This window comes from Anolis sagrei, chromosome 1 (assembly GCF_037176765.1).
Source record: "Anolis sagrei isolate rAnoSag1 chromosome 1, rAnoSag1.mat, whole genome shotgun sequence".
Taxonomy (NCBI): Eukaryota; Metazoa; Chordata; class Lepidosauria; order Squamata; family Dactyloidae; genus Anolis; species Anolis sagrei.
Window position 1 is genome coordinate 36,060,580 of NC_090021.1, and position 18,726 is coordinate 36,079,305.

The following is an 18,726-nucleotide window of genomic DNA, read 5'->3' on the forward strand; positions in this document are numbered from 1 at the left end:
GTTGAAGCAGAGGTAACTTGGGCATTCTTTCTGCTTGAAGCAGTGACTTATACAAAAAGCAGTTTCTCAGATGGGCAGATGGCATCCTATTCAGCAGAAGGAAACCTGGACCTTTATCCTGACCTCATACTGTCCTTGGATAACTTCATGTTCTGCAATAATAATAATAATAACAATAATAACAATAATAATAATTCTTGTGGGTTTTTTCGGGCTATATGGCCATGTTCTAGAGGCATTTCTCCTGACGTTTCGCCTGCATCTATGGCAAGCATCCTCAGAGGTAGTGAGGTCACCTCACTACCTCTGAGGATGCTTGCCATAGATGCAGGCGAAACGTCAGGAGAAATGCCTCTAGAACATGGCCATATAGCCCGAAAAAACCCACAAGAACTGAGTGATTCCGGCCATGAAAGCCTTCGACAATACAATAATAATAATAATTTTTATTTATACCCCGTCACCATCTCTCCAATGGGGACTCGGAGCGGCTTATATGGGGCCAAGCCTGGACAACATATTACATCAAAATAAAACCAAAACATAAACAACAAGAAACATCATCAAAATTACATTAAAAAGGTCAGTTCAACTGACCCGCAAGAGGTCAGTTCAGATCTCTGGAAGGGCAGTTTTGGAAAGAATGGTAGAACCCAGGAACAAAAGGGAGAGACTCCAGCACTGCTCATCATTGCTGTGCATTTTAATGGATTACTCCCAGGATCATATGGTCCTTTGTATTTGTGGGAAGGGTGGTGGAATAATTTTCTACAGAGAGAGAAATGGCTGACTGGAAGGCAGCAAACCGAGACTTTGGTAGCAATTTTACAGTTTCCCCAGAAGATTACACTTATTTGATATCTTCCTTTTCTCCTGGTGTGGAATTAAAGGCAACATATAAACCTGTGCTACTACAGTATGACCTCTGTACCCATGTGGGACACATTCCAAGACACACATATATGGGTACCTGACATTGCAGATAATAGCTAACATTATATTTTGACTCTATGGCAGAGCCTTAGGCTCGCTGGTGGCGCAGCAGGTTAAACCACTGAGTTGCTGAACTTGCTGACCAAAAGGTTGGCAGGTTGAACCTGGGGAGCCAAGTGAGCTCCTGCTGTTAGCCACAGCTTCTCCCAACCTAGCAGTTTAAAAACATGCAAATGTGAGTAGATCAATAGGTACCACTTCTGAGTGAAAGTAACGACACTCCATGCCAGAAGCAACTTGCAGCTTGATTATAACTGATTCATAATTTCCTTGGAAATAAAATTACTTTTAATGGTGCTCCATGCGGTCATGCTGGTCACATGACCTTGGAGGTGTCTACGGACAGCACCGGGTCTTCGGCATAGAAATGGAGATGAGCACCACCCCTCAAGAGTTGGACACAACTAGACTTAATGTCAGGGGAAATCTTTACCTTTACCATGGCAAACCTTTGGTTTCTGATGGGCTTTTGGTTCCAGGACCCGCCTTGGATACCAACATGGAGTTCCATTATAGATAATTGAGTAGTAAAATGGCATCCATTACATAAAATGGCAAAATCAGGATTTGCTTTTTGCCATTTCGTTTTTGGAAAACTTTCAAGCCATGTTCTGTAACAAGGATAGTTGAAGCGGTAGATATGAAAGAATGATTATACTTGGTCTGGAAGCATACCATTAAATAAAATTGGAGGGCCTAGGTAAGCTCACTTCCAAGGGAATAATTATTTTACACTATGAATAAGTAAAACCATGGATACCAAATAATGAATAACACTGCACTTGGAATTATGACTGCTATTTTGTGGTAGATAACACTGGTCAACACACATTTGGTGTCTCAAACAATAGACTTGTTTCTGGGTATATATTTGATCTGCTGATTCCTAAAATGGAACCAATTTCCCCCTATTCACTCTAGTTTTTGTGATACAGAACATACGCCAATTGCTATCCAGTCATAAAGATGAATGATAACCATGTGCTGTCAAAGGCTTTCATGGCCGGAATCACATATTAGTAGTAGTATTAGTATTATATTGTATTACATTATAGTGTATTACATTATAGAATCTATGATTCTATGAGTGTGTGTGTGTGTATGTGTGTGTGTATATATATATATATATATATATATATATATATATATATATATAATACTAGCTGTCCCCTGCCACACGTTGCTGTGGCCCAGTCTGGAAAATAAAGTAATGAGAAGATGTTGGTTTCTAATATATGTAATTTCTTTATGCTTGTGGGTAAACAGTATTTCTTGCTGTTTCTTTGTCAGTGTTGATGTGGAGAGTGTTTGCCCACCCTGGAACATGCAACATATCATTGTCCTTCTGTAAGAGTCCCTTTCAAATCTATGATATTATATCTCTCTGTGTGTGAATCATATCTATCTATCTATCTGTATGTATCTATGGCTGGATGGCTCTTTGTCAGGAGGACTTTGATTATGTTTTCTTGCCCTGGTGAAGAGAATTGGACTGCATGGCCTTAAGTATTTTCTGTTGGTCGTGGAGGTTCTGTGTGGGAAGTCTGCCCCGATTCTGTCGTTTGTGAGGTTCAGACTGCTATTTGATTGTAAGTGAACTGTGAATCCCAGTGACTACAACTCCCAAATGTCAAGGTCTATTTTCCCCAAACTCCATCTGTGTTCATATTTGGGCGTATTGAGTGCTTGTGCCAAGTTTGATCCAGATCCATCATTGTTTGAGTCCACAGTGCTCTCTGAATGTAGGTGAGCTACAACTCCCAAACTCAAGGTCAATGCCCACCAAACCCTTCCAGTGTGTTCTGTTGGTCATGGGAGTTCTCTGCGCCATGTTTGGTTCAATTCCATCATTGATGGAGCTCAGAATGCTCTTTGACTGTAGGTGAACTATAAATCTCAGCAACTACAACTCCCAAATGACAAAACCATAATTTTTGAGTGATGGTCACTCCTTGTGTTGTGAGACGTTTTGTTGCCAAATTTGGTGTGATTTCGTTCATTAGTTCTTTTGTTTTTAAGGTACTCATTATGCACAGAGCATTTTTATATATATAAAAGGTAAAGGTAGTCCCCTGACATTAAGTCCAGTCATGTCTGACTCCAGGGTGTGGTGCTCATCTCCATTTCTAAGCCAAAGAGCCAGCGGTGTCTGTGGACACCTCCAAGGTCATGTGGCCGGCATGACTGCATATATAGCATAACACATGAGACAAGATGAAACTGTCTTCCTGGGCCCCCTCTCTTCACAATGTAAATGCAGTCTACAAAATACACATTTACAAATCATTTATGTCATTAAGTAATATGAAAGAATTCTAAGTTGCTATAATAAAATAGCTAATTACAGTATAATATACTAGTGTTATATAGCAAGAGAGAATTGGGAGAATTCTGTGTGCTGGAATGCAAAACCAAAAAAAAATCATTTATGTCAAACATACAACTGTAAAAAAAATAGTTTGTTAGTACTGACACAAAGGAAAACCAATATCATCACAAACCAATAAGAAAAAAAAAACCAAACTTTTCTCAACTTCCCAGCCTCAGAGCCAATCAGAACAAATCTGGCAAGAACTCCTTGACTCAGTCTATAGAAGTCTCGCGAGAAGACAGCCTCGCGCGAGACCTCCGGGTGGAGGAGAAGGAGAAGGAGGAAGTTTCTCGCGAGATCCTCCAGAAAGGGTCAGCGGCCCATGTGGGACCGGAGAGAAGGAAGGAAGGAAAGAGGGTGGCCATGGAAGCCGCGTTGACAGCAGACGGAGCCCTCGATTTCGGTACGTAAAGAGTCTGTGGGGGAGCGTGGCTTCGCTTTTCACTCAAAGGCATCCACACGGTGGAATTATTCCACGCTGACGCCCCTTCATTTGCCATGATTCAGGGATATGGAGTCCTGAAAGCTGTACGGTGTAGATGAGGCCTGGGCCAACGTGGGCCCTCCCTCCAGGTGTTTTGGACTTCAACTCCCACAATTCCTAACAGCCTACCGGCTGTTAGGAATTGTGGGAGTTGAAGTCCAAAACACCCACAAGTCCCACAAGTCCAAATTGTGGGAGTTGAAGTCCAAAACACCTGGAGGGAGGGCCCACGTTGGCCCAGGCCTCCTCTACACTGTAGAATTCCTGCAGTTTGACAAACTATACAAACTTTCATTTCATGCACAATATTAATAAAATAATTATGCATAAAATTACCTTCAGGCTATGTATATAAACTGTATGTGAACCATAAGAAAATTTCATAATATATAGGCTTCGGTCCTATCTTCCAAGATGTCTCATTGTGTACATATCATCAAGTTTTCAGACGACACCAAATTGGGAGGGATAGCAAATACTCCAGAAGACAGGAGCAGAATTCAAAACGATCTTAACAGATTAGAGCAGCGGTTCTCAACCTGTGGGTCCCCAGGTGTTTTGGCCTACAACCCCCAGAAATCCTAGCCAGATTGCCAGCTGTTAGGATTTCTGGGAGTTGAAGGCCAAAACATCTGGGGACCCAGAGTTTTGAGAACCACTGGATTAGAGAGATGGGCCAAAACTAACAAAATGAAATTCAACAGGGAGAAATGCAAGATACTCCACTTAGGCAGAAAAAAAATGAAATGTAAGGATACAGAATGGGGGACGCGTGGCTTGAGAGAAGTATGTGTGGAAAAGATCTTAGAGTCCTCGTGGACAACAAATTAAACATGAGTCAACAATGTCGTGCAGCGAGAGAAAAAGCCAATGGGGTTTTGGTCTGCATCAATAGTATAGTGTCTAGATCCAAGAAAATCATGCTACCCCTTTATTCTGCCTTAGCCAGACCACATGTAGAATACTGTGTCCAATTCTGGGCACCACAATTTAAGGGAGATGTTGACAAGCTGGAATATGTCCAGAGGAGGGCAACCAAGATGATCCAGGGTCTGGAGAACAAGCCCTGTGAGGAATGGCTCAAAGAGCTGGGCATGTTTAGCCTGCAGAAGAGAAGGCTGAGAGGAGGAATGATGGCCATGTAAGGGGAAGTCATAGGAAGGAGGGAGAAAGTTTGTTTACTGCTGTCCTGGAAACTAGGATGCAGAACAATGGCTTCAAACTACAGGAAAGGAGATTCCACCTGAACATGAGGAAGAATATCCTGACTGTGAGAGCTGTTCAGCAGTGGAACTCTCTGCCCCGGAGTGTGGTGGAGGCTCCTTCTTTGGAGGCTTTTAAACAGAGCCTGGATGGCCATCTGTTGGGGGTGCTCGATTTTTCTGCTTCTTGGCAGGGGGTTGGACTGGATGACCCACAAGTTCTCTTCCAACTCTCTGATTCTATGATATATGCAGGTGCGGTGTTCATTTTTTTTTAAAAATGACATCCAAAACACATCTTGTTCCAGGAACTTCAAGTAAAGGATAATCATCATCATTTTATTTCTTACCTGCCTCTTCTCATGGCTCAAGTTGGGTTGCATAATAATAACAACAACAACATTTATTTATATCCCGCCCCCTCTCCCCAGGGGACTCAGGATAGCTTACAGCATGAATAATACAATAAGTACAGTACAATAAAATGCAGAAAATGGGATACATATTAATAACACATCAATCAATATAAAACATACAATGCAACACAATCAAATTGAAAATTAACAATAAAATGTATGAGCATTGAGATAAAACACAGTTGTTCTTATAAACTAAAAGGTGCTTGTTACCATAAATCCGTACCCTAGAGGTTGACTAATCGCTGTCAAAAGCCTGTTTAAATAACCAGGTCTTCAAGTCTCCCCTGAATGCCATTAGGGTGGATGCCTGTCTAATCTCACTGGGGAGGGCATTCTAGAGTCGAGGGGTCACAATTGAGAAGACCCTCTCACTGACTCCCCAGCCAATCGTAAGGCTCAAATAGGTTTATACAGGAAGATGTGGCCATGTAAATAGGCAGGACCTGAACCATGTAGAGCTTTATAGGTAATAAACTGCACTTTGAATTGGGCCTGGAAACAAACAGGCAACCAGTGAAGCTGCTTCAGGAAGGGGAGGTCATATAATCTCTATATAGCCCATCCCTGTCAGCAGCCTGGCTGCCAATCTTTGTACTAGCTGGAGCTTCTGAGCTGTCTGAACCAGCTGGAGCTTCTGAGTTGGAGCTTCTGAGCTGGGATATAAACTTTATTTATATCCCGCCCTCTTTTCACAAGGACTCGGGTGGCTCACAATAAAATCAGATTGCAATACATACATAAGCAAAAGCCAAAAAGATGATACATAACCCATAATCATAAACAAAAAATTAAAAAAACACACATGTTAAAAATTGTACTGGGTTTAAAACATATTTCAGAGATAAGACCAGTTAAAACCAATAGGTATGGGCAAGGCTAAAAGACCACTATCATATTAAAAGTAGTCAACCGTTTTCGAAATTCCAGAGCTGGGGGGCCAGCTTCCACATCCAGGTTTTTAATTCTTTCCAAGCGTTAGCTAGAGAGGGTGCCTGCCTGATTTCTTTCGGGAGAGCATTCCAGAGCTGGGGGGCCACCAACAAGAGGGCGCTTTCTCTTGTTCCCGCTAGCCATGCTTGTAAGGGTGGTGGAACTGTGAGAAGCCCACCGCCCGACCTTAAATTAGAAAACAATTAAACACCGCAAAAACACTACAAATACACTCACTAAAATGTACCTCCACAAAAGTTACATATCAAAATGTATCTCTATGAAATACATATTAAAACAAACAGTGGTTAAACAAAAGATAGGCATTAAAATTCATATTTATGTTTAAAGACTGTCTGTGTAGGCCTGCTGGAAGAGAAAGGTCTTCACTTGTGTCTTAAATTCCAACAGTTGATTTAGTTGTTCGAGCTCTGCCAGCAGGTTGTTCCACAGCCTTGGGGTGGCCACTGGAAAACTCTGTGGTGGTTGCCAGTCCAGTTCTGGCTGGTTGGAGCAGACGCCCTCCAGAAGATCAAAGTGTGTGAGGTTGATTGTATGGGAGAAGGCGATCCTTTAGGTAACCTGGATGCTCAGCTTGTTAGAATCTTTCATCTTCCTAGTGATGTACATACATTTTGGGGAAGAAAAATCCCAAATTATAAACTATTAAAGATGTATACACTGGGAGCGAGGGATGGATTTCACACAAAATTACTGTTGGAAAACATTAGTGGCCTTATTAAACTTCATACTGTTACCATTTTTCTTCATTCCATTGAAAATTGAAATTCATCAATTGATAGGTACCTTGGTTGTTTTACCTTATTGTGTGGCTTTCAGAAACTATGGTTCGTTAGAAAATGTATCTGTCTTTCAAAAGGTTGGAGCAGTGTTATTTTCTTGTCTGTCCTTAACCCAGCTAATACACATAGCTAAATCTCATGAATCCCATGTATATAATAACTGATATTTTTATGCCTGTGAGAAGTACCAGCACAGGAATAATGGTTTCAACAGACTGAAACCAAGAATGTCTTCAGTGATTTTAAAAAAAACCCACTGGAATTAGCCACCAAAATCAACTTTGGTCAAATTGGATCAATGGTGCAATTGCCATTTACATGTTAGACCAGGCATGGGCAAACTTCAGCCCTCCAGGTGTTTGCACTTCAACCCCCACAATTCAGTGTTTGGAATTGTGGGAGTTGAAGTCCAAAAGACCCGGAGGGCTGAAGTTTGCCCATGCCTGTGTTAGACTGTCAGCCTGCTCTTTTCAATCCACCTTACTTTTGTGATTTCAACACTAGATGTCAGTGTTGCAGTTTTAATCTCCTCTTAAAGCCAGAAATATTTCTTTGTAAGATGAGATGCATTTACTGTAAACTTTCTGTAATAAATGAGTGAACTTTGTTCATTTTTCATCATATCTTTTACACCCTTTGTTCTGGGAAAAAATACTTGCACAAAATGTATCTTGATACCTTCCTTCAGTTGATACTTTGCTGCACATGACATTTCTTATGGAAGAAAGGATGACAAGCCATTGAATTGTAGTAACTCTCCCATTAAGTTAAGATAGGTTTTCTTTGGCTAAGGGTGCAGTGTAAATAGAAAGGAACTAAACTTACTGTCTTTCTCTCAGACTCAGGCTCAGATCTTCCAGAGGACAGCTTTACATCTGGAGGGGAAGATCTGGAAGGTGATGATGAAGATGAGCCTGCAATTCTGGACTCTGAAATTCAAAAGGCAGCAGATTCCAAAGACACTGAAAATGGTGGCTGGGCCGATGCCATGGCTAAAGTGCTTAACAAAAAGGTTCCCAAGAGTAAGGCCACCATATTGGTTAAGAACAAGAAACGGGATACAGAACGGCAAAAGGAAAAACAAGAGAGGCTGGAAAGACAGAGACAGGTAAGGACGCAGGTGTAATACTTATAAGTATTTTCACCAAACACTTATCAGTATTATAGACATAGCTACACCTAGTTCATTCAGTAAAAGAGAGTTCATTAGTACATTAGTTCATTCAGTAAAAGAGAGCTGCTCTCCTTTTCTGTTTATTCTTTACTTCTAATAGCATCACTGCTAATTGATTAGAATTGTGATGGGTTACAACCAGTTTGAATTGCTTAGCTCGCACTGGGTGTGACAATAATTGTGTTACATGATTGAGACCCATTGTGTACTCATTAGTCAGCTACTATATTGTAAGCATTTCTCTGTAATGATACTATAATTTGAACTAGCATGGAATAACCTCATACTGAAGTTAGCCAGTAAGGATGTTTAGATATTTCCAATATGTTCAGCGTAACACTTGGAGATGTTAATTCCAAGTGTTATTGTAGGGTACCAATAATTGGTGGTGCACTGATGGTTTGTAAACTATTTTTTTCACTGGTAGGTGCACTTACAACAAATTGCCAAGCTGAAACAGTGGGGTTTGATCCAAGGCCAGAGAATGGCCACAAACACATGGATTTCATAGTACTGTAGCTGCAGTGATAAAAATAGGGAAAAATAATTCTGCAAAAAAATGTAATATTACATTGTGTTTATGAGGATCCAGATATGTTTCATGTGTTATTCAGCTGGTTTACAAAAGATGAAAATCTATCTTGTTAAACATACTGAAAGACAAGCCTGTGTTTGTGTATTTAGTGGCTGTTGATAAGGACATAAAATGTCTTGGTTTTATTGTCAAAATAAAATAAATTAACTCACTACAGATGGTCCTCCCCTAAATATCTAATGTTCATCTACATATAATCTGTCAAACTCAAAGTTCAATATACTCAAGGATTAATACACATAGGTAAGAAAACTTATAACAGTGGCTGCCCCTAATACCTTGATAGGGTTTAAAATGGAAAATGTCCTTCCTGTTTTAAAAAGCAACCCAACATAGTGCCTGAAATGGGCAGTCCCTGAGATATCTACTTTGGAATTGTACCCATATACTCTGATAAGGAACCTACCTCCTCCCCCTTGTTGAATATAAACTTGCAAATCAAAGATCAATTCATTTACTTTATGTGGGCAGGCATAACTCTGTTTAGAAACCTTGTTATACTCCCCCAGCCTACTTTTTCCTCCTCATCTTCTTTGTAGCGGGAGGTTTTTAGAACATCGGGACTGGGAGGATTGTGAAAAAGGGCTGCTGTGTTTTGTTTGTTTTAGTAGAGAAGCCTATCTCCATTCTTTCCATGTTATTTCCTTCTTTGGAACAAAGTTTTCTGTTAAAATTGTAATATCCAGGAGTATGCTTACTTTGTTAATTGAAGCATTCATGTAACATGCAAGCACACAACTTTAGCAACTTGATATCCATAAGAAGTCGCTCATGGGACACTTGCCATTTTTGGACATCAACAGTTTAACAACTTCTGCTGCTTATACCCTCCAGGATCATCCATCCTTATCTAAAGCAAGGTGCAGTGGCTCTAATGAGTTTTCAAAATTAGTAATTAACTTCCATACACTTCTGGTTTACATCTGAAAAGCTTATAAGTGTTTTTCAATTAACAAAGTAATAATAATAATAATAATAATAATAATAATAATAATAATAATACTTTCTCTCTCCCTGAAGGGACTTAGGGTGGTTTACAAAAACAACAAAAATGGCAAACATTCAATACCCCAAAACAAATAAATAACAATCAAGGCAAAACATGAAATAAAAGAAATGCAACATAACTTATATACAACTAAAACCGAGGTTAAACTAAATAAACATAATGCGCACAATGAGTCAAGCCAATTAAGACACAATATATTAAAGCATAAAATTCTATAGCACATTAGCAATAAATGTGTCCCTGAGCTTTACTAGTACACCAGAACATTTCATACTAGACTAATAATGGGAATAATGATAGATTCATATAGCACAGAAAAGAAAAGCAGTTCAACAAGTTTCAGTATTTTTTTAAATTCAGAAATATCAATATACACATAGGAAATTAAGCAGGCTATGAGGTTGGATTTCTAAATAGATGTTGAGCATCAAGAATGTCAAGTTTGAAGAAAATTCTCAGATAGCAACAGTCCCAAACAGATTTTGAAAAGCCACTAACTTTGCTGGAAAGAGTCATATTGCCCATGGTAGCCCTGGGAATAATAGAAAATGGTCATAGACCCTTGGAAGTAGCCTAACTTGGTTTTAGATCTATATAGTTTATATAGATAGATAGATAGATAGATAGATAGATAGATAGATAGATAGACAGACAGACACATACACACACACAGTGCAACTTTGGTATTCATGGGATGCATTCTAATATTCCCCTGTATACCTGAAGCCATGGATAATAAGAAACTCTATTTTGCCTATATAAGGACCAGAAGCATACCATAGAATTGCACAAATGACCTACAGATGTGGTGGTGGGGATATTTTTTCAATCCCCCATTGATATCAAATACATGGATAAGGGAGTGGTATTGTATAAACAACCTATTATAAATCCTAGATCATGTTGCACAGCAGCGGATTTTACCCAGCACCCAAAGTCCAAATGCAAAAAGACTCACAGACCAGAGTAAAAATGATCAGAAAAATCTTTACTCAGCAGAGTTGAAACATAAACTTATAATGATGCATACAAAAATCAATCAGTGCAAGAAACTTACATAGTCATTATAAGTAACACAAAAAGTCATCTTCATTTTAAATCAAATGAGAGAGCAAAAATAAATCTTGAGTAAATAGCTATTCCACCATAGCCTCCTTCAGAGTAGCTTCTCCATGTTGCTCCCCAGAGCAAAGCTTTGACCATAGATCTCCTCAGAGAAAAAGCTCTCCTTCACCTACACTCATACACAGAAAACCCATATAGATATACACCATTGGGTGTGGCACAATCTTGCTGGTTGACCTACATTCCCAGCTGCAAATAATAATTAACACCATAAAGTTTTTCTTCAACACACACACAATTGGTCCTGCTATGACTTACCACAACAGATCACCCCATTGGGAAGAAAAATCATAGCATCCTGAGAACTTAAGTACTCAGTACATTTTATGTTTGCCAGTATCAAAAGCAAGGTGACTGGTAATACCTAGGACATGAAACAGGGTCCCCCTTTTTAGGTCCAGCAATATAATTTCCTTGGATACTATATGTAATCTAGCATTCTGATCTTATCATTTGTTTAAAAATGACAAAGAAAAAGTATGGATAACCTGGCAGTGGTTTATTTGAGGTGATTACAAGTTTCAAGACTTGGAAATACTTCCAGTGCAAGAATAATCCAATCAGGAGAGACTAAACATTATGAAAGCGTGTCAAGATATAGAGCCCAAGGATTGTAATTCCTGATTGCTTTGCCTTGGAGGGTAATGCAGGGCTAGTACTAAAATAAGCAATGCAGAATACAGGTGACAATATCCTATAAGTGTAGTTGCCATATATCAAGCATTACATACCTTTATAAGGCTCGTCGCAAACTCTGTTCCTGCGAGAGAAAACCTTGCTAGCATGTCCCTGACGTCACGAGACTCCGCCTCTCTCCCCGCCCCTTTCTCCGCCCCTTTCTCCGTGCGAGAGTGGTTTTTCCTTTGCTAGGGCAGCATTGCCAGCGTACTCTCTCAGTTGGCAGAATTCAACTGAGAGAAAATGCGGGCAATGCTGCCCTAGCAAAGGAAAAACCACGCTCGCAAAGAGAAAGGGGTGGAGAAAGGGGCGGGGAGAGAAGCGCAGGCTCATGACGTCAGGGACTTGCTAGCAAGGGTTTCTCCAGCAGGAACCTAGTTTGCGACGGGCCTTAAACCCATAAGAGAGTACAGAACTAATTAACTTGTCTTGAACTAAGTGTCATGCTGTTGAATAAATGGGGAGTTCTTTGCTCAAAAGGATTTCTTTTCAAGGTGGGCAGCTCAATCTCGAGTAAAGGAAGTACTGTTTCTGTGCCTGGCAGACTTTTGTATCCAAGTTTAAGAAACTAGTTTGAAGGACTGTGTTACTAATACAGTTGGAAAGATTCACTGGTGAGCCCATTTTGACCTTCAGACATTATGCTTAAACTACAGAAATATAATTTTAAAGCATAGGTATATTCTTTCCATCCTTTCCTAATTCTATCCTGCATGATTTATCAACTTTACTCTCTTAAGAAGCATTCTATATAAATATGCTGCATTTTTAAAATGCCCAATATGCTTTCACGTAACAATATTTATGATGCAGCTAGATAAAAAGCGGGAGTGGGAAATGATGTGCAGAGTGAAGCCAGATGTTGCCAAAGACAGAGAAATGGAGAGAAACCTTCAGAGAATTGCCACGAGGTAAGACTGCGTGTTTGTGCTTTTGAAAACAGATCTAAAGGCATGCCCGAGTAATCTGCTTCTAATCAAATCAAACTCTTAAGAAGTGACTCGTGGGAGTCAAATGATTTATTCTTGGTCCTGTCTCATACAGTATCAAGTTCAACAAAAGATTTCAGAAGTCTTATGAAAGCATAAAATCTGGACAAGAATATAATGTGTTAAGTGTTCACCCAGCAGGAGTTCTGAGACTTAGCTCATCATTTTGTTAATTCAATGTTTTAAAAAATATACAGATCAATCATTTCCACCTCTCTTTGTAATTCTGTATAGTTCACTCGCCAAAGCTGGCTGTTCTTGTGGTCAGATTACTGTCTTGCATTAACCTAGTGTAGTACTGCATGGCCGTCGTCCAGCATATAACCAGTACATTCTCTTGATCCTATCAGTGGGCTTTTGTTGACATCCAACCTCAGAGAGGGTGCTTAATAAACTTGCCTCTGAACTTTCCTTAAGTGGGTGTGCTGAGTCTTCTGCTATGCGCTGCAACCTTGTGCCAACATTTTCGGTTTTAGTGGGCCATATCAATCAAAAATGGGAATTGTGTGGCCCTCCAGATATTGCAATACAGTGCCAAACATTCCTCCCCCTTGACTTTGCTGCCCAGGTCAGTTGGGAGTTCTAGTCCAGCCTCACATGGAGGGAGATTTAATCCCCACCTCCATAGATAATGTGGCTCATAAAAGCAGTTGGTATTTATTTTTTTCTATATGGTGGTATATTTAAGTCTATGATTGTGTAGAACAGTGTTTCTCAAACTGTGCTCCTCCAGGTGTTTTGGACTTCAGCTCCCAGAAATGCCAGCCAGTTTAGCAGCTGTTAAGAATTATGGAGCTGAAGTCTAAAACATCTGAAGGAGCATAGTTTGAGAAACTGGTGTATAAACCGCTTTGAGTCCCCCTAGGAGTGAGAAAAGCAGTATAGAAATATTGTAAATAATAATGTAAATAATAGACACACCAGCATGGAGCAGCTACAATAGAGTGTAATTTCACAGATGGAACAGTTACCAAGGTGGAACTTGTTAGTTCAACATATGTTGTGTTTGTCCATGCGTGTTTACTGAAATATTAGAATTCCTTATAGTAATCCTGTTAAAATTAATGGAATAAAAAGAACAATACAATGGATGAAATTAATGAGTCAGTGTCATACGGCTTCAAGTTGCATACCCACATGTTTGTATACAGCACTTTATTAAAAGGAATGTTTGACAGACTGGAGTCTATGGAGTCCTTCCTTCTCTGATTTTGTGTGTTTTGACGCAGTAAGAATAAATGCTCCCTGTGTGTTTGAGAAAAATATCAAACACACCTGGCAAGCTACTAGCATAGACACAAAATTGCACAATTATCCAGTGGTATTTGTGTATGCCCTGTTGGTGCTGTTTACTGAAGCCATATCCTATAAGCATTCAAATTCTGCAGTGTGAGAGCAGGCTGTTTTCTTTTGTTTATTTATTTATATGTGGTGCTGGTCTGAAGAGCTGGCCAACAGGGGGAAGACAAAACTGAAGTTCATGATACTCAGATCTTGATGATTTTAAATTAGGTGCCTCATAGTATAAAACCACAGTATCAACATTCCCGCTGGAATGTCTTTTAAAACTGAATGTATTACTTACACTACATTAAAGGACTCTTTTATTTATTAACCTGTCACAAATTGTGAGTCAGAATTCTTTTATTTTCTGTTTGAGGTTGAGGGCTATACACAATGTTCCTTGGGCTTTAGTCGGATACAAAGAACATAGTTTAATTGTATCAGGTTTGATATAATAATGACAATTGAAGGACTGCTTTCAGCTACAGTAACATACTTTTATTTTAATTAAACCCTTGTGCCAATAGGATTGCTGGCTGACAAGTCAGCAGTTCGAATCCAGGGAGAGCGGGTTGAGCTCCTGCTGTCAGCTCCAGCTCCCCATGTGGGGACATGAGAGAAACCTCCCACAAGGATAGTAAAACATCAAAACATCAAGGCATCCCCTGGGCAATGTCTTTGCAGACGGCCAATTCTCTCACACCAGAAGCGACTTGCAGTTTCTCAAGCCGCTCCTGACATGAAAAAAAAAACAACTTTATGTATGTAAACTTTTGGAAGCCACATTGAGATTGCTTTCCTCTTAAACATGTTAGTAAACATTCATTTTAAGCCACAATACTCTAGCACTTCTTTATAAAATTACAGTAGTCACACCTTTAGTATTATTCTTTCCACCCTTGTATCTGCAGTGCGTTGTGTCTGAAGAATGACTCCAGTAATACTGTTCCTGTAGTGATGCATGTGTACCTATATCTCACTTTGATCTTCAGGGGAGTTGTTCAGTTATTCAATGCAGTCCGGAAGCATCAAAAAAATGTTGATGAGAAGATGAAAGAAGCAGGGAGTTCTGAGAGAAAGCGGGCTAAATTGATCTCGTCAGTTTCAAAAAGAGACTTCATTGATGTGCTGAGAGGAATGGAAGGCACAGAAACAGAGCAAAATGTTGCCAAGAAGTCCATAAAAAGCAACCAGGTAGGTAATGCTTCTTGGAGCAATTTTCTCTCTTGGCAAAGTCAGCAATTCGGTTTGCATTTCCACATTATTTGACTCCCAGGGTACAAAAATTCATTGCGGTTATAAATAAGAGATTTTGGGTTCACATGATGGAACAGTCCTAAGTGTGCTTGGTCAAATGTATGTGTGGAGCACATGAGACACCACTTGGAACAATTGTCTTTCAATATAAGGTGCAAACTCATTGGAAGCATTGTATGAACTGGTATTAAGCCACCAAGAGAGATTTGAACCTCCAGTCAGCAGTAATTTAAGAACTCCAGTGTGAGAGTGCACTCCAACTATGGCTGTTCATAAGCAAGCATTAAAGTATGATTTTACTTCGCTTCTGGTTAAATGGTCTAGGATTAAAGTTTACCAGCAAGCTCAAATTCAAGCCTTATGTATTCAGACACGTTTGGTATTCTGGGCAATCCTAGTTTAGTACTGACACATTGATTCAGTCCAATAAGACTGCTGATATCCTGAGCAGGAAGATCAAACTGCACAAAATTGAAAAGACAATATACTAGCATTCCCTTCTACTTGACACTTTCTGCAAACAGGAGGGACTGAACAAGTCATGTATCCTTTGTCCACCAGTTATTGTGACATCTGAATGTCTCTCTCGAAACTTGACAAGATAAAACAGTTCCATAAGCAAAAACAAACTATAGTTGAGATTGGCTTCAGAAAAAAATATAATATGAACCAAATACAGATTATTTGTTAATGTGCACCAGCATGTCGTTTGTTACCACAATCCTGGCTTGTCTTAACATTCAAATGTAGGCAACTCATGCAAAATGTGGTTTCACATTATCGAAATGTCCTACCTATCATGGATGTGTGTTATCACTTCTCTGATTATGGGTACTTTAGTGCTGATACATTGATTCAGTCCATTAGGACTGCTGATACTCTGAGCAGGAAGATCAAACTGCACGAAATTGAAATGACAAGTTGGTACAGTAATTGTCCTCTGAAACTTGATCTTTCCTCCGCCTCATTTGGCACTTACCCACCTGGCACTTACTGTTGTCTTTGGTGGAATTCTGGATAGCATGATTTTGGGGCTGACCCCAGAAAAATAATTGGTTACACTGCCTTGATTTGGGTGGAGGCTCTGTCTGCGGTGCTTCATTTGTTTTTGTTAAAAGCTGTATGGATCTATTTTTCTTCTCATTACCTGTTTTGGGCTAGTTGTAGAATGGTTGCTGACAATCCTTGCCAAGAGAAATGTCTGTTTTAAAAAGTCATGTGAGGACAAAAGATGTTGGATCAGGAGGATTCTAAAGAGAGCAGGACCCAGGGTTTGAGAATCTAGAATTTCAGAAGCTGCATGTTTATAATGCATATTTGCATTCATGCTTGAACTTTGTACTCAGTGGTGGGTGGAATACTTCTCTTGGCCCCAAGCCATTGGAGTTAACTAAGAGCTTTCTTGTGCCAGCAAGAAATACTTTAATCAGTTGGGAGACAACAGTTTGTCATGTGTTCTTTGTTTAGTGTGCTTTTGGGAAGCATGCCGAAACACTCCGTGGCATGAAGAGCCTCTGAATTTCACTCAAGTGTACGATTAAAGTATTTTAAAAATTCATTGGCTAATAAGAATAACTTAGACTGTCTCCAAGTGTTCCATTTTTTCTAAAATTTGTCCACTTTGCTTGATTTCAAAGGCAGAAAGATTATGATAATAATAGTACTATAATAGGAATTCCTTACTAGAAATGCTGCTGTTCAGAATAATTATTCATTCATATGCATAAACTAAAAAACGACTTACAGGCAATTTGCATAGCCAGCATTGTGGTCAAACTTAGTTATTTGGCTGCCATCTAGTCCTGCTGAAAATCTGTAAGGCTGTCTAGGATGGCCAGCCTGGGGCAGTATGGAAATAAGAAGGGATGTTGCCAGTCTGGTAATGGCAGAATTTTAACAAAGTGCCATTGTTATGCTAAAATGTTTGTGTTACATAAGGGGCTTGATATCCTTTAGTCTTCAACTTGGAGCACCACAGAATGAGAACCAAACATACTTTCTGATAAAGTTTAGATTTTCATTTTTCATCTCCCTCCCTCCAGATTAAATGGGTGAAGCACAAACTGCTATTATATTTAGGTGTTATGTATGTGCTAGCATATTTAAGTGTGTTATATTTAGGCCACCATGGCACCAAAAGGCCCAAGAGGACCCTGCTATGACTCTCCTTGAGGCTGCCAAATCACCAAGGGGCCCAGGAGGGCCCTGTCATGGCCCTCTACCAAGCCACCGGTCCAGTTGTGTTATTGTTTGCTGTTTGTTTGTTTTAGCAATGATGTTTGCCACTTTGTTACTTTTGTCTGTAAACCACTCTGAGTCCCTTTGGGGAGATAGGGCGGTATATAAATATAATAATAATAATAATAATAATAATAATAACAACTATGTATATTTGTGAGGTGATTTTTGCCACAAGACAAGAGGACGAATGAGCCAATGAATGAGCAACTGACATAAACTCCTTGCAAAATTAAAACTGTTTATTTCCTCCTTCTGTAGATATACTCGAAAAATCCATTTTGCCAGCTTACTTTTTGCCTCAGTTAAATAATATTATAAACTTAGATGGCTAGGTGGCACAAGGGCCCCTAGTGGTGCAGCAGGTTAAACAGCTAAGCTGCTGAATTTGCTGACCGAAATGTTGGCTGTTTGAATCCAGGGAGTGGGGTGAGCTCCCGCTGTTAGGTCCAGCTTCTGCCAACCTAGCAGTTTGAAAACATGCAAGTTGAGTAAATCAATAAGTACTGCTTCTGCGTGAAGGTAACGGTGCTCCATGGAGTAATGCTGGCAACATGACCTTGGAGCCATCACTTCGGCTTAGAAATGGAGATGAGCACCCCCCCCCCCCCGAGTTGGACACTACTAGACTTAATGTCAGAGGAAAGGTTTACCTGTAGGTGGCACAAAGTCCTTGATCTTAGCTTTTTCACACCTCAATCAATCTTTGCCCTTTCTGAAAAGTCCTATTTGATCTTTCTCCAACTTTGTGCACTTCATGTGTGTGAGATGGCATCTTCTTGAATCAGGCCGCCAGTAGGGGATTTCTGAGAATTGCAGTCCAAAACATGGAGGAAGATGCATCAGTTTAAAGAAGGTTGATCAAGATTATTGTGGATATTCACCACCTTTCCTATCTTTTGGTTGCTACAACTTTTTAAACCCAGCCCATTAGCCACTATTCATTTCAGTCAACCCTTTTTGGGGCTTTTACTGCATTGCTGTATATCAAGACTGATTTAGTTCTGCTCCTCTACTTCATTTTTAGTTTATTAAAATAAATTTAATTTAAAAATCAAGGGGTTCAGCATCAGAAAGGAGCTTCATTTCTAAACACAAAAATCTCATAGAAAAACCTTACATTTATGTATAGGCAGCTTTCTCATAGTTAATTATAGTAGGTCACAGGAGACATG

The 18,726-nt window shown here is 39.7% G+C and overlaps 1 protein-coding gene across 1 annotated transcript in view; it reads left to right on the forward strand.

Annotated features, from left to right (window-relative positions):
* Positions 1-3,642: 3,642 nt before the first annotated feature.
* RRP15 (ribosomal RNA processing 15 homolog) overlaps positions 3,643-18,726 on the forward strand; it is a 37,240-nt gene continuing 22,156 nt past the window's right edge. Inside the window, exons 1-4 of the mRNA XM_060754254.2 lie at positions 3,643-3,767; positions 8,042-8,310; positions 12,597-12,694; positions 15,049-15,250. Coding sequence (XP_060610237.2) covers positions 3,728-3,767; positions 8,042-8,310; positions 12,597-12,694; positions 15,049-15,250 — 609 coding nt within the window. The 5' untranslated portion in view covers positions 3,643-3,727. The remainder of the gene's footprint in view (positions 3,768-8,041; positions 8,311-12,596; positions 12,695-15,048; positions 15,251-18,726) is intronic.